Source organism: Notamacropus eugenii, chromosome 6, assembly GCF_028372415.1.
Source record: "Notamacropus eugenii isolate mMacEug1 chromosome 6, mMacEug1.pri_v2, whole genome shotgun sequence".
Lineage (NCBI taxonomy): Eukaryota > Metazoa > Chordata > Mammalia > Diprotodontia > Macropodidae > Notamacropus > Notamacropus eugenii.
Window position 1 is genome coordinate 339888315 of NC_092877.1, and position 16574 is coordinate 339904888.

Here is a 16574-nt window from a genome sequence, read left to right on the forward strand (position 1 = left end):
ATTGGAATGAAAATCAACAACCCCAAACCGTGGTCTTGGTGGGGTGGGCAGCTGGGCATCTTTCTGCAGATAAATCTTTTTCCCTTAGAGGCAGTCCTCCCCAACCCCGGTAAGTCAGCCCACACCCTGAAAGGGCCCCAGATTGACCTGGACTCGGGATCCCACGCCAGAGCTCTTACTAGGGACTGGCACGTAGGCTCCAGAGATTGCCTTACCCCTGACTGTGAATTCTGGGCTCACAGGCCCCCTGTGGGGTGGCACGGAGCATCGGGGATCTCAAATGTGATGATGATGATGATTATGAACAGCAGGGGCTGTCTGGAGGATCATCTCCTCTGCTCATGAATATTCATCCAAATTCATAGCTCACAGAGGGCCACCTTCTCACAGAGCTGCTTCTACTGGGAAATTTTGAAGTTTTCTTACCAACTGGCTTGTGCATGAGTGCGTGCATGTGTACGTGTATGCGTGCATGCATGCGTGCGTGTGTGTGTGTGTGTGTGTGTGTATATATATGTGTGTGTTAATGGTGGATGACCCTAGCCTTTGGGAACCAGGAAAACCTGGGCTCCAGTCCTGCCTCTGGCACTCAGTGGTTGTATGACTGGACAAGCCACTTTACCTCTGCATTGGTTCCTTTCAAGGTTGCTTTAAGGATCCAGTGAGATTATGTACATAAAGCACTTTGCAGACCTTAAGGACCATTTCAGTGTCATTTAAGATTATTATACGCCACTGAGTCTGTTTCTAATCTCAGTCTAGAGGTTAACCTATAGATCTAGGTGTAACTGATCTCAGATGTCAGCAAGCCTGGCTCTGACTATAAGGAAGGGAGGAAGGAAGGAATGGAGAAAAGAAGGGAGGGAGGGAAAAAAAGAAAGGAAGTAAAGGATGAAGCTAAGGAGAGAGGAAGGGAGGGAAGGAAGGAGACACAGAAGGAAGGAAGATAAGAGGGAAGGAAGGAAGGAAAGGAGGAGGGAGGGAAAGGAGGAAGGAAGGAGGAAGGGAAGGAAGGAACCAAGCATTTATTATGCACCTATTTTGTGCCAGCCACAATGCTAAGCATTTGTACAAATACTTCTGCATTTCCTCTTCAAGGCTGTTTCCTGGAATCAGTGAACTGACTTGGAAATGTCACTTAGAAGCATGACCTATAATTCTTCATGCTATGGAATTTCTTCCTTTCTGATTCACTCCAGGGACTAATTCGCACCTCAGATAGGGATCACTTGGCCTGACTACATCTTTTACAGCAGGTTGGATGCCTCCTTTTTTTATCTCTTTTCTGTGATTAGGTCCTGGGCTTCTGGACACTCTCTTGAACAAATCTATATGGAATATATATAAAATGAATCTAAAGCAGTTTGCAGAAGGAGAGCACTAGCCCCTGGGGGAATCAGTCATGATAGCTAGATTTGATAAGGATAATAATGCTAGCTAGAATTTATGTAGCCCTTTCAGGTTTGCAGACACTTTACATGTGTCATCTCATTTGAGCCTCACTATGTTGTAATGAGATAGATTCTAGTATTATCCCCTCCATTGTACAGATGTGGGAACTGAGCCTGATTGTGTTTAAGTGACTTGCCCAGGATCACCTACAGCTAGTAAATGTCTGAGACAGAATTTGAATTCAAGCCTTCTTCCACATCTAGCACTCTGTCTACTATGTCACCTAGCTGTCTACACATCTAGCATCAAATAGCATTTTCTCTGAGTGTTGAAGGATGTCAAGGATTCCAAGAAGCAGAGGTAAAGAGGGAGGCGACTCATGTGGGAGATGGACCATTGTGGGGATGTGAGTGGAACTGTGAATATTCTAGTATGAGGAGATCATAGTGTGCGGGGAAAGAATAACATATAGGTAAAAAGACTGGAAGGGTAGTGAGGGCTTAGGTTGGGGAGGGTTTTAAAAGCCAGCTGGTAGAGTTCATATTTGCTTCTGGGGATGGTTGGGAACCACTGGGGTTCATTGAATGAGGAATGTAATCAGACCTATGCTTCAGAAAAACCGCTTTTGTGGCTGTGTGGAAGATGGATTGGAGGGAAGGTAAGGAGGGGGGATGTTTGAGATAAACAGATAAATCATTGCAGTCATCTAGGTGAGAGGTAATGAAGGCTTGTAGGGCAACTAGGTGGCACAGTACATAGAGCACCAGGTCTGGAGTCAGGAAGATTCATCTTTCTGAGTTCAAATCCAGCTTCAGACTCTTACTAGGTACATGACCCTGGGCAAATTACTTATGTTTACCTCAGTTTCCTCATCTGTAAAATGAGCTGGAGAAGGAAATGGTAAACCATTCCAGTATCTTTGCAAGAAAACCCCAAATGGGGTCATGAAACAAATACAAACGAAATGAAAGCCTGAACTAGGATGATGGCCATGTTATTGACAAGAAGCGAATGTATTAAAGAGGTGTCATGGAAATAGGAATAACTGGGAAAAAACAAGTCAAAGGCACAAATCACAGCACTTAACCTCTCGGGGCTTAGTTTCCTCATTTATAAAATTAGGGCATTGGACTAGATGATCTCTAAGGTCCCTTCCAGCTCTCATTCTGTGCTCTGTGATTCTGTGATCCTATGATCTACTCAACATTATCCAACTAGTAGGAAGCCAAGGTCTCCTGACTCTGCATTCATTGAGCTTTCTGAGTCAGAGCCTAGCTCAGTGTTGGTCATATAGTAGGTAGTCAATAAAGACCAGTGATTGTTGATTGATAAAGAAGAATTCCCAGGTCCCTAGTTTAGGGTTACCAAGATATAGGTAGATAGATAGATAGATAGATAGATAGATAGATAGATAGATAGATAGATAGATAGATAGATATATCTATATATACACATACATATATGTACACACATATAGGTGTATATGTATATATGTACATATGTATAGTGCAAACTTACCTGAATTAGCTACAGTCTTAAATACAACATCACATCTTAAAATTAAATTTGCATTTTAATGGAAAACAGGAAGGCAGATTTGTCTATGTTGAACCTAGAATGGAATACTTACATGAAATGAAGCTCCAGAGATACAATCCAAGTGGGCCAAGAAGAGTTTCGTAGGGTTTGCCAAAAGCATTGTACATGAAAAAGGCTGTCCCCGCCATTGTCAACACAATAAGAATTGTTGAGAAGAGAATGATGTTTACATGGATGCTCACTGGGATGGCTTTGACCAAATCTGGAAAAACTGAAGATTGAGGAAAACACAAAGGATTAGAAATCTTTTTGCAATGGACTAAAAATAGAATTCATTGTAAAACCTTTTTTTTTCTTGTACCTCCTAGGGACCATTAAAGCTCTTTTGAGCTTGTACAAAGCACTCCATCTCTTGACTCTATGCATGTTCCCCATTCCCATAACTCTCTCCCTCTTCCCCTTTGCTTCCTGGCTTCCCTGGCGTCTTCCTTCAAGTCTCAGCTAAGGTCCCACCTTCTGCAAAAGCCTTCTTCTGTACTCCTGAGTGATTGAGGGAAGAAAGGATATATAGGACTAGTGCCTTGGAGTCCACATTTGGTAGTGGTGGTGAAGATTTCATCTGAGATTAGCTCCAATTTATTCTGTATATGTCTTATTTGTACAGAGTTGTTTGTATGTTGTCTTCTCCATTAATGAGATAATATTTATAAAGTTTAACACCATGTCTGGAACATAGTAGGTGCTTAATAAATGTTTCCCTTATTCTTTCCTCCCCTCCCCTCTCCTTCCTATTTCCCTTCCTATTCCCATTTCCCTTCCTTCCTTCTCTTCCTTTTCTTTCCTCTTTTCCCTTCTCTTCCCTCTTTCTTTCCCTCTTCTCTTCCCCCTTCCCTTCCCTCCTATTCCCTTCCTTAATAGAATATGATCCCCTTCAGGGCAGAAATAATGTATATGCCTTTCTTTATATCCTCAGTGCTTGGCACATAGTAAATGAACAATAAATTCTTATTAACTTGACTTCAAATAAATGAGATGCTCTTTTCACTGTAATTATAAACAGATTTACAAGAATATTTAAGGACAAACAATTTGAAGAATTCAGCCCTGAGAACTGGCAGAGAGTGCCTTTAGAAGAGGAGTTTTTTGGGAAAAACTGATGTGACCTTGAACATAACTTATGTCAGTAAACAATTGATCTCTTTCCCATCTCAGTCACTATGCATGATGATGAAATTTCTAATGGCATTTCTCAGTAGTTCACTTCATTTTCTAAAATTAAAATTCTGGCTTAAACTATTAATGTCATTTCCAGTGTATTGCTAGCCAAGCACTCCAGAGGGTTTGATCGTGCCCTTAGTCCTACTGAAACATATTTCTTGACTACATTTAAAGTACAGGAAGTATTTAGCAACCATCAATATATTTTATGTAGCATGGATCTATAAAAAGGAATTTCTGTGCTGAGACAAGAAAAATTTGATTTTTTCTGCCTAAAAGAAATAACAAATTAATTCCTAATTTTTATATTCATGGCAATATTAATTTTTATATTCATGGCAAATATGGTTAGCAGATATAAGGCGATGAATGACCAACCAAAAATCAATCTTGTGACCCGACAAAAATGCATGTGACATTTGTGAAAGTTGGTAAGACTACTCATAGAATGTTGGGTATGAGCTTATTGTATAAGAATTGAGATGGAAATAAACAACTGAAACATAGATCCTTACCACCAATGCATGTTAGCAATATCAGCATTATTCGATTCATATAGCATTATCACTTGATTTATCTATTTGGGTCTAGTTGACTCACTTGGTTAGTCCATGGTGTTAATGAGACTAAAGTTATATGGTCTTGATTTCCACATGAACCAGTTTCCATTACTTTGTTTCATGACCACATGCTGTATCCGACCATGGCCACCCATTTCCCAAGCACATGTCATTGGTTTTAAGGAGAACTAGGTAAGAAGGTATGAATAGAGTGGTGAAAATCGAACCCCACTGCTGGGAAGTCTTTAATTCTTATGGAAAAGAGAGAAATAGGATTAGATGGATTTGAAACTGGTTGAAAGGTAAAGACCCCCAAGAGGAAGTGATTTGATGACACTTGGAAGATTTCCAGTGGAGAGCCATGCTTGGCCCTGTGCTGTTTAAGGTTCTTATCAGGTCTAGATAAAAGTGGCATCTTGGGCACATTTGCAGATGACACAAGCCTGGAAGTATGGCTAGCTAATACACTGGATAGTCAAGTCAGGATCCAAAAAGATCTTGATGGAATAGAACAGACTGAATAAAATGAAATTTAACAGGCACAGCTGTAAATACAACATGAGGATCAGTGGATCATGTATAGTAGGCTCTTTCCTGTATCAGCTCTTTGGAAGGATTGGTGAGCCTGCTTTGGGGAAGTAGGCAAGGAAGGAGTGATTCAGAGCATGTACAGGTATTCTCTATCTGTTTCCTGGCAGCTTACTCCGTGGTGGCCAAAAGCTTTTTAATCAACTATCTAACTGGAACTGAGTGTGCATACAAAAAGCATGAACAGATGAAATCTCTCTCTTCCCTGATGGTTGTTGGGTAAGGAGGAAGGAATACTGTGAGCTGCTTGGTCTCTCCCTTACATGGTTGCCATATAGCCTGGTACATATGGCAGTTGCGTTCCTTTTTTTCTCTTTTGAGTTAATTCTTTTTTTGATACTCACAACATTAGTATCACAGACAGAATGTGATTTCAAAAGGCTTGAAGAGTCGCCTAAAGTACAAAAACCAGAACCTTGCTCATAGCTATAGCAGCTAAGGCCAGTGAGGAGTTACCTAAATGGCTTAACCCATCCCTGAAACAATCCAGCACCTGAGATAACCTGCCCTGCAAGCAACAGAGCGATTTATCCAACAGCTGTATTACACCCAGAAGTGAACTGGGTAGAGAAAATGTTGGTGGTTACTTCTTGAAGTGAGTCCACTGTCTTTGAGTGTGAGTCCTGCCAGTACAAGGAGAGCTGGGAAGTCTCAACTCTCCATGCACTGACAGGTTGGATCCCCAGAGTTTGGCTACTGCTTCAAGGTTCTTGGGATAACTTTAAGGCATTGTCTGGGTTTCTCTAGTATATTTGCTCATGAGCCAGAATATTTTCCCTAATGACACTGACAATTAATATTTCCCCAATATCTCTAATAACCACCTAATACAAATTAGCATCTACAAAAGGATATTTAGTAAGTATAGCAAAGACAGAACTACAAAAAGATCCCCGCCCCCTCCAAAAAGCAAACAAACAAAAAACACTGGGGTAAATTCTTGTCTCTCTTTTCAGTCCCTGAAGAGACTGGATTCACACTTCAAGTAGTGACAACCAGCATCTCCTCCTAGTTCCCTTTAGGATGTGACATAGCCAGTGGATGAGTCATTTCCTTGATTGCAGACAAGCTGCTTTGGCTCCTGGAAAAAATCCCTTTAGGGCTAAGTCAAATAGGTGATTTCTTACTGGCTTTGAGATTCTGTGATTCTTAAAAAAAAATCAAATATGTTCTCCTTGATTAGTACAAAAACATCATTTTCTTCTATGTGTTTTCTGAGGCCTTACATCTTCTCACCCCCTTTCAGGGGTTTATATACAGTATGCAATATTTATAAATATATACATGTACAACACTTATAAAGTACTTTGTAAACCTTTTAGAGAAGTGGTTAAACAGAGGCTTTTGCTGCCATCTAGAAGGAGGAGTGGTATGCTAGCTCAGCTGCAGGGATACTCATACCAACTCTCTATCCAAAGGCAGACTACGGACTTAATGCTCCCGATAGCCCCATTCCTGATCTCCAGGAGTATACAATTTCTGAAGCAATGCCAGTGGTTTAATGTGGAATTCTCTTCCTGGACCAGCTATTAATTCTCCCTACACCTCTACCTACGATGACAATGTCCGCTGGTAGACATCCTACGCCATGGAAGGATCAGGGATATTTCTTACTTATATCTGTACAAAAGTTGAAGGTGTGTTACTAAACTGAAGCAGCTTAGAAAGATGTACACCCTCTTATTATCCAGGAATAGAGTGCTTTAAATATATGTACGGATTTGTATTTAATCCTTATTGAAAGTTTCATCGTCAAAAAGTTGTACAACAGGAGACTAAGTGCTTCTTGTTATGCTTACTTATCAGGATGTTGCTTCATCTGATGAAAAATACCTGGATATTTAATGACTACCTAGATATATTAAAATTAATTTGTCTTTTCCCTGACATGCCTTTCTTTGCCTGAGGCTAAATGAGGAACATCCAAAAAAGCCCTGGGAGAAGTCATTTGGGGATTTTATTAGCTATTTTAGAAACAAGAGTTGGGTGGCTTTTCCTTTCTTTTTACCCCCCAGCACCCAAAATGGGCAGGGGACTCAGGGCTTTACCCTTGTGTTTATGGATCTTTTATTAGCCTGCTCATCCCTATCTGGTCTGCTGATCTAATTATCTGGGGAGCTACCTACAAGTCAAAGGAAGGTATTCCTTCTTTAGAAAGGGTGAACCCTGTCCCCACCACCCTATTGTATTGCTCTACCTGGTATAGTTTTCCTCTGTGCCTGTCAACGTGCTCATCTTTCTTTCCAAAAACAAACACTGCCCTTGACCCTTCTTTTCCCTTGAATTATATCTGAGGAAATGGTTTCTTCTTTGAGTACTAGTCTCTAATGTAGGAATGGAAGGGCAGGAAAGCCCCAGAAACATATCTATCACTTGCTTGCTAGTACAGTCTGTGACCTGTTTCATCTTTGCCTCTGCCTTAGGGGACCTGGGCTAGCTCAGGATGGTCCCTGAAGTCTCTACCCCTTGCCTTGAAGCAAACAGTGACAGTTAAGTGGCTGACTAGATAGAGGGTTGGATTTGAAGTCAGGGAGAATTAGTTTAAATGGAGCCTCAGACCCGTATTAGTTGTGTGGCTCTTAGACGATTCACTTAACTGCTCTGTGCCTCAGTTTTTTCATCTATAAAATGGGAATAATAATAACTTCTTCATCATGGGTTTGTTGTGAGAACAAAATAACGCATTGCTTATAAAGTACTTTGTAAACTTTAAGATTATGTGACATTACAATATAAGTTTTATTACTAAACTATATAATACTTGTAAAATGCTTTGTAAACCTTAAAACTATGCAGTGCTGTTGATATTGTTAATGAAGCCTTGACTGGAGAAATTCCCTCTTCCAAAGAATATATTCACAGGATAATCTAACCAGACTCTAGGATCATTGGCTCAGATCCCAGAATGATGAAAGTAACTCGTAATGAAGGAAGGGTACAGAAAGACATGCTTGACTTAGAAGGAGTAAAAGAGAATTTCCCCTAAAAGGCCAAGAATCTGAAGAGTTTTTAAATCTATTCAATACAAAATTATCAAAATGGAAAACACCTCCTGAGCCAATTGATGTGATGAGGTCTCCTTGATGATAAGCAGGGATCCTGCATAGCTACTGCTTTTATAATATGACCTTTAATCAGCCTTCAGGAAAAATTCATTATTATAACAGGGGTCCTTAACCTGAAGTCCAGAGACCCCCAAGGGGTCCTTGGGTAGATAGAAACACTTCAAGGGAGTAATAGGATTGGAGAGAGGAGCACATTGGTAGGCAGCAGGGGAAAATGCCACATAGAGAGGTACAATATGGTGGTAGTGACTTTGTTAACCCTTTTAAAATAATGAATGATTTCCTTTGACTTGTAGACCCACTTGTAATGGATCTATGAACCTGGATGGGGAATATTTATATTTGTATCACTATTGATATGGATATATCTTTATTTTCACTAATCTCTAAACGAAATTTAGCATTTATTTTGACTTTTTTTTTCAAAGAACACTTATCTGAGAAAGGATCTACAGGCTTCATTAGCTTGCCAAAGAGTTCCATGGCACAAAACAGATTAAGGTTCCCTGTCTTATACAAAGTGGCATCTTGCTACCTCATCGAATCATGTCTGCCTTCATGATTAAGTACTGATCTATGGAGGCCCAAAGCTGTTACTACTACCTGTTCCATGAAACCATTTCTATATAGTACAATTGGAAGTCGAATCAGTGAGGTCCTGTTAGTGTGAATAAGGAATCTAGTAAAGTGGTACCAAGTATTCACTCACACTATTCAAAATGTGATTATATGAAACATGTTCTTGGTTCCAACTCCATGGAAATAAGCAATGTGAAATAAAAATAAATTTCATTATTCACACCAGTGGAGACCTTAGCTGTAATGTCCTATAACATAGTTATTTTAATAACAGTGTTATCTATCCATGAGGTCAGGATCACTCTTTAGACCGCCCATCTTGCTTTGCATATCATAGTGAATTGATAAATATCTAAATTGACACTTAATTGGGGAGATTTATCTGGGAGCTCCTATCAGCAGAGGCATCCTTCACCCTTAACAATCAATTAGTCAATCAATTAAGTAGTTACTATGTGCTAGAGCCCTTACTAAGTGCTGGGGACTTTGTTGTTGTTGAGTACTGAACAGCTCTTGTGACCCCATTTGGAGTTTTCTTGGTAAAGAGTGGTTTGCCATTTCCTTTTCCAGGAAACTGAAGCAAGAGTTAAGTGACTTGTCCAGGGTCACATAACTAGGAAGTGTCTGAGGCCAGATTTGAACTTAGGAAGATGAGTCTTCCTGATTCCAGGGCTAGCACTCTGTGCACCATGGCTCCACCTAGCTGCTTCACTGGGGACTTAGACAAAAGCAATCAAACTTTGCCCTCAAGGTGCTTCCATTCTATCAGAATGGAGAGCAAGGCAGCAACAGCATTTATATAATTAAATATACATGCAAATAAAGACAAGGTAATGTGGGAGGGAGAGACCCTAGCATCCGAGGAAATAAGTGTGAGGGGACTCATGAAGAAAGCATCCTATGGGCTGGGCTTTGAAGGAAACCAGGGATTTTAAGAGATTTTAGGAAGTGTATTCCAGGCATCAAGCCCAGAGATGAAATGCAAAAAGAGGTGGGGGGAGGGGAGGAACCAGTTTGGCTTGGCAGTAGTGTGCGTAAAGTGGGGAGAAAAATATAATGAGACTGGGAAGGTAAGTTGGGGCCAGGATGAGAAGGGTTTAAAATGCCATGCAGAGGAATTTGGATTTGACCTTGTCGGTCACAGGGAGCCCCTAGAACTCTGAGCATAGGATGGACATAGTCTGACTTATGATAGCACTTTGTCAGTAATGTGGAGTGTGGATTGGAAAGGGCAGAGACCAAGGTGAGAAGGGTCTGAACTGGGCTGTTGTGCCTGTGAGTAGATAGGAAGGGATCCATGTGAGAGATGCAGAGTGGATAAGGCATTATACGACAGACTTCAGGAGAGAAACCTCAGCTCTCCGTTCCTCTCTCTTCCCATTCTCTCTCTGGCCTTTCCTGTCCCCATGCAATTAACTGAAAACAATCCACCTGGGAACACTGCTGGCCCAGGTTTCTTCCCACCCACAGCCTAATTAGAACCTCAGGGATGATTTACTCTACAAGCTTCTAAGGACTGGTAATTCCGTCACCCCTATAGCTGGTGGATTCTTTCCTCTGGCTCTTCTAGTTGTCATTCAGTTTTCATCTCTGGAGAAGAAAACTCTTTTCATCTGGTACCCCTCCAGCAAATCTCGGTCCCTCCCCAGATCATCTCAGCTTGACGCCAGTCCTTGTCCTGCCTTGGGTTTCCCTGTGCCTTCTGGAGCTCCCAGTCTATCTTCCAGCTCCCCTTTGACCTCTCCTTTTCATAGCCCCTCCAGCTGCTGATACTGGTCCCTCTGTCTCTCAACCTTCCACCTCTAGGAACCTCCCCACCCAGAGCTAAGAGGAAGAACTGTCACATTCCTTGTTTATCCCCGATGTTTTAAGACCTTCCCTCCTCAATCATGATCAAGTTGTCCCCTTTGGATGTTCATGCTCTTTTTCCTCTATCTGGTTTGTGGATCCTTGTTTCTATTACCTACCAACCTCTAGCATACTCTCCTTCTTTCCTCAATGAGTTCAGTAGCTGTTTCATAGTCTCCCTCTCCATCCTAACTATAGTCCTTATTATTGGTAACATCAATATTTCCAATGAGTACCCCCTTTAGCATTATGGCTACACAATTCAACCTCAACCCCAATAACCTTGGTGACCTCTCTATTTCAGCCACCATTTAGAGAGGTAGGACCTAAAAACCTAGCATTGTCCCCAAACTCAACCTGAACTGAAATTTTCCTTTCTGATCACAGATTTCAATCTTTTTCAGCTCTCCTACCATCTTATCTCTCCTAAATTGCAGTGGAGAAGGGCACAAGATTTGTATTCAGCATGGCCTGTGTTCAAATCCTTCCCTGGACACTTACTAGTTGTGTAATTCTGGACAAGTCACTAAACCTCTGTATGCTTCATTTTCCTCATCTATAAAAAATAAAGAGTATTAACTCAATGGCCTGCTTAGTTTTCTATCAATTCTAAATCTACAGTCCTATTGTGGGAAAGCAAATTTTAAAAAAGTACCCTTATTTCCAATACTGAAAATATTATCATAGTTTCTATAGCCTAACAAAAAGCTGTTTCCTTAATTTCCCAGTTTGAAGGTGGAATAGGTCTTAATGAAAGGGAAAAAATGCCTTTCATTAGGGAAGGAGAGAAAGGAACACAAATTTATTAAGTGCCCACTCTGTGCTGGGGCTCTGCTAAGACTATGCATATTATCTCAGTTAATGAGGTGAATAGATTAAGGGTGGTAACCAGAAACTGAACAAAGCATCTCTTGTCTAAATAAAATCTCAGTCTTCTCCCACACCTCTTTGAGCCCAGGACATGGAACCTTTGAGGGACAATCTCCTTTCTCTGACTCTGGAATGAAGGAAATGATGACAAGAAGGTAGAAAAGTAGTTTCCTCATTGAACTTCCTGTTCAGTTCAGATTCTTAATGTAGGCCTAAGGGAGGGACCCCAGTGACTTTTCAATGAGAGGAGGGGGAGAGAGAGACAGAGACAGAGAGAGAGAGACAGAGAGAGACAGAAAGACAGAGACAGAGAAATAGAGAGACAGAGAGGGAGAGAGACAGAGACACACACACACAGATGGTTTTTATGATATATGATAACTGAGAATTATGTTGTTACATATTTTTATTTTCTTTCTTAGATTCCTATAAATATTACCTCAAATTGCCTTGTGCAGAGATATGTCAGAGGGCGAGGGAAAACTGCCATATTAGACAACTCTCCCTCTAAGTCAGAAATGACTTGGAATTAGATTATTCTGAATTTTTTTTAAAAATTGTTTCTGCCAGATTGGTGGCAGACTAACTCCTGACAGTGTTAATATTTTCTCTTTGATACAATGATCCTGTAAATGAATGCCTACATGTATATGTGTATGAATGAGCACAATGTGCTTAAATAGTCCAGATGTAAATACAGAAATCAAACAGTCCTTGCCTTCAACGAGCTTCCCTTCTAACAGGGGAGATAATACATTTGGAAGCATGTTGGCCTGGGAAAGGAGAGATGGACTGGGAAATCACAAGGATTATGAATAATATAACAGAGCAGTCCATTACCACTCTTTCCAGGGGCAATGGTTGTGGTGATTTGATTAAAATTCTTTGAGAAAGACATTGAAGGCAGGTTTTTCTGTGATATCAGGTGGAGAAAGACCAGGGCAAGATTCGCTGTTCCAGGCTGTGCAGAGCCAAGTGGCTTGAGACTTCCCAAGCCTGGCTCTTGGTGGTCCATTTTAGAGAGAGAGGTGGCAGCAGCAGCCACCACGGTGCTTAAATGCTCTTATCTCCCTTTTGACCCTCAGCGGCCTCCTGTTCTCCCAGTGTATCATCCCTGTGGTGCCCTCCTATTTGCCCCTTCGTGGTCTCAGCACCACATGGCACCATCTTCTGCCCTCCAGTCTCTCCTGCTACTTTATCTTTATATTGTTCACCTCCTACCAGTTCTGGGTCCAGGGTCACTTCCATCATCTGCCTTTTCTCTTCCTATTCCCTGATAGTCAAGAAACCATGCAACAAATTCATGTTATTTAACACAACCTGGCCTCAAGGCTCCATGGTGTCCCTCTTATCTATCTTTGATTGAGAATCACAGTCTTTACAGCTGCTATTTGAAAACCCTTCAAGCCTCCAATTCTACCCACACCACACAGCCTCAGGAAATGACCCTGCCTCCTACTTAACTGAAGATTAAGACTGTTCACCATGAGCTCCACTCCTTTCTGCCTCAAAAACCTCCTTCTATTTTTATCTCTCCTCCCAAAAAGTGAGCAGGATGTTCTCATTCAGCTACACATTCCTCTATCTCTTCCCCTCCCACCTTCATTAAGATCTTGCCCTATGGATCCTTCCTTCTCTCCAGCTCCATATTCTTCATAGCTTCTGTTCCCTTTTTTTGTTCCCTAGAAATATGTTCAAATATCCCCTTCTCTTTTAAAAGTGGGGAAAAAACTCTTTCCTTTATGCTACGGTTGCTCATCATCTCCAAAACCATGCTACTTATTCACTCTCCAGCATCTTCTTGACCTCTGCTCCTACCACTTTGCTGAAACTGTCTTCTCAAAGGTAATCCTCGCCTTAGGACTTTCTCCCACTAATCGTCCTTCTGGACTTTTCAGTAGTGTGCAACAATACCAAACACCCACTCCATGCTCCCTCAGGCTTCTGGGACATTCCCAATCCTTTACTTCCTCCATTTTGTTTCTGTTTTTCTAGCCAAGGAAAATGACCTTTGCACTGGAAAGATCAGAACAAAAATAATTAATTGGGAGTTGTTACCCAATATAAATAATTAAATAGTAAGAGAGGGTCTTGATGAAATCAAATCCCCAGATTTGAATTAACTCCATTTTGGGGTGCTGAAGAAACCAGAGGTTGGGACTGCTGAGACACGGTCCACGGAAAGATCCTGGACAATGAGTGAGGTCCAAAGTTATCTTGATTTTCAAGAAAAGGAATGGAACTGTCTGCAAACTACAGTTCACTGAGCCTCATTTCAATTTCTGGCAAAATTCCAGAATGTATTATAAAAGAAATGGCAAGTGAACACCTGGAAAAGGAAGCAGCAATCACAAAGAACCAACCTGGCTTCATGAAAAACAGTCCTGCCAAACTCACTCTACATCTATTTTTGACAAGATTTCTAAGCTGGAAGATCAGGGCGATACTGTAGATACTGTTTATTTAGATTTTAGCAAAGCTGGTGATCAAATACTTCATGTCATTCTTGTGAAAAAGATGATGAAATGTATATTAGACAACAGGTCAATGATCTGGATTCAGAACTATGTCAGTTTGGAATTACATCTCCAGTGGAGTGCTTCAGGGATCTCTGCTTGACCAAGGGCTGTTGAACCTTTGTGCCAGTGACATAAAGGCATCGATAGCATGCTTATCAAATCTGGAGATGATACAGAGTGACAGAATCAAGAACCCTGGTAGAACACTGGACTGAATGAGAAGAATGCTAGTAGGAATACATGTAATGCTTTACACTTGGGCACAAGAAATGGACTTCAGAAAAAAAAGATAGGGGAGGCTGTTAGATAACCATTCATCTGAAAATGATTGGAGGTTTCAGGGGATTTCAACCTCACTAGGAGTTTCCTACGGAAGCTTCATTTCTTGTAAATGTGACAACCTCAGTACTACCTCTTCCATGAAGCTTCCCCTGATCACCTCAGAGGAAAGTCTCCTCTTTCTCCTCACATTTTCCTAGAGGATTTTGTCTGGGTCTCCCCTTCTCCCTCACTATGCTCCACACCTTTCATTATACCTCTTGGTGTAGGGATTGTGTATCCATTTTTGGTCTTTGTATCTCCAACCCTTAGCACCACGATTGACTTGACAGATAGGAAGGCCTAATGGATAGAAGTTCCAAGCTATGCCTTCACACAAACCAGTTGTGTGACTGCAGGCAAGTCACTCAACCCCTCAGAGTTCCAGGCAGTTCTCTAAGGCTCTTATATTGCCAAGAAGGCATGATCTAGATAAGCAGAGAAAGTCCTCATCAGAGTGCCATACATTGATTGTTTTAATAGGAAATTAACAGCTTTTACTTTTATAGCACTTTTAGACTTGCAAAGTCCTTAACATAATGTGACTATGGACTACAGTACACAGTAGATGCTTAATAAATGCTTGTGGATGGATGGATTGATTAGCTTTTCACAATAATTTTGTGAACTGGGTGCTATTATTATCCTCATTTTGCTAATGCAGAAAAAGAGGCTTAGAAAGTGACAAGTCATTTAAATTCTCTGCGTTTAATGTTCCTCATCTGTAAAAACGAGAGGGCTGGAATCCATGGCCCCCAAGGTCCCTTCCAGTTCTGATTCTGTGACCCTATACTTTGCTCACGTCACAAATCTAGTAAGTGTCGAAGGCAGAGTCTGAACCTGGTCTTATTGACAATCAGTCTTACCCTCTTTGCACTATGCCAAGCTGCTTAAGAAATGTTTCTTAAACTGAATCGTTTAATGAATAAAAATTACAAGAATGAATTATTTATTGACTTTTCCGAGAAATGATTGAATTATACCATGAAAGGTTAAATGAATCTGAAGGGGTGGGGGCAGGTAACTAACTTCTGAGTTACTAAAATCCATGCCAGCATTATATTCCTTCTGGCTCTAAATCTTATCTTCCTCTGACCTTGAACCATCAGATGAAGCTTTTTAGCAAAGTTTATACTAATGTTTTCAAATCTCTCTGACCTGCTCCATTTGCTCCATAGTGCAAGTTTGCTGTCATTTCGATGGCAACTATGACTTTGGTGGAAACAAAAAGTTGTACAGTATCATAGAGGAGATAGTCCAGTTAGTTGGGGATGGAATAATGCTACATTCAAGTCAAAGGCACTAGAGTTTGGGTCGCAACAGAATCAGAATATCAGAGCTAAAGAGAATTTTAATGATTAATCCAACAGCTTCATTTAGCAGAATGGGAAAATGAATGTCAGACATGGGACGGAAACTCAGGTACTACCTCCTAGGAGAAACTTTATATAGTTCAGGGGCTCTTAACTTGGGATCCAGGAAAGTTTTTTGAAAAATATTTTAATGTTTCTCAATAATCTTGCAATTTTTTATGCATTCTCTTATTTTAAAATTTAATATTAATATTTTATTTTGAGTTTCAAATTTTTCTCCAGATGTGATGTATTTTCAAACATCATTTTGAGAAGGTGTCATAGGTTTCTCCAAACTGTCAAAAGGGTCCCTGGGCACATAAAAGGTTAAGAATGTCTGCTCCAGTTGCTAGCACATTTTTCTTCTCTTGCACTATTATAATTATTAATTATCATTATTATCTTGCACTATTATACAAGATCCAAAGGCAGATTACATTTAATCATGTTGTCTAATTCTTCATGACTCCATTTTGGTTTATTTTTTTGGCAAAGATACTGGATTTGTTTGCCATTTCCTTCAGCTCATTTTACAGATGATGAACTGAGGCAAACAGGATTAAGTAACTTGCCCAGCCAAGGTTACCCAGCTCGTAAGTGTCTGAAGTCAGATTTGAACTCAGGAAGATGAGTCTTCCTAATTCCAACTCTGGCACTCTAGTCACTGCACCACCCAGCTGCCCACTTAATCATCTTTGTCAATATTCTACCCTCTCCCCACAAGAA

At 40.7% G+C, this 16574-nt stretch overlaps 2 protein-coding genes across 3 annotated transcripts in view; one reads left to right on the top strand and one right to left on the bottom strand.

Moving 5' to 3' along the window:
• The window catches only part of MED12L (mediator complex subunit 12L), a 603739-nt gene that overhangs the window by 33329 nt on the left and 553836 nt on the right, over positions 1-16574 (top strand). The window lies entirely within an intron of this gene.
• Positions 1-16574, bottom strand: part of CLRN1 (clarin 1) — a 43472-nt gene that overhangs the window by 12009 nt on the left and 14889 nt on the right. Inside the window, exon 2 of the mRNA XM_072618340.1 lies at positions 3023-3202. Coding sequence (XP_072474441.1) covers positions 3023-3202 — 180 coding nt within the window. The remainder of the gene's footprint in view (positions 1-3022; positions 3203-16574) is intronic.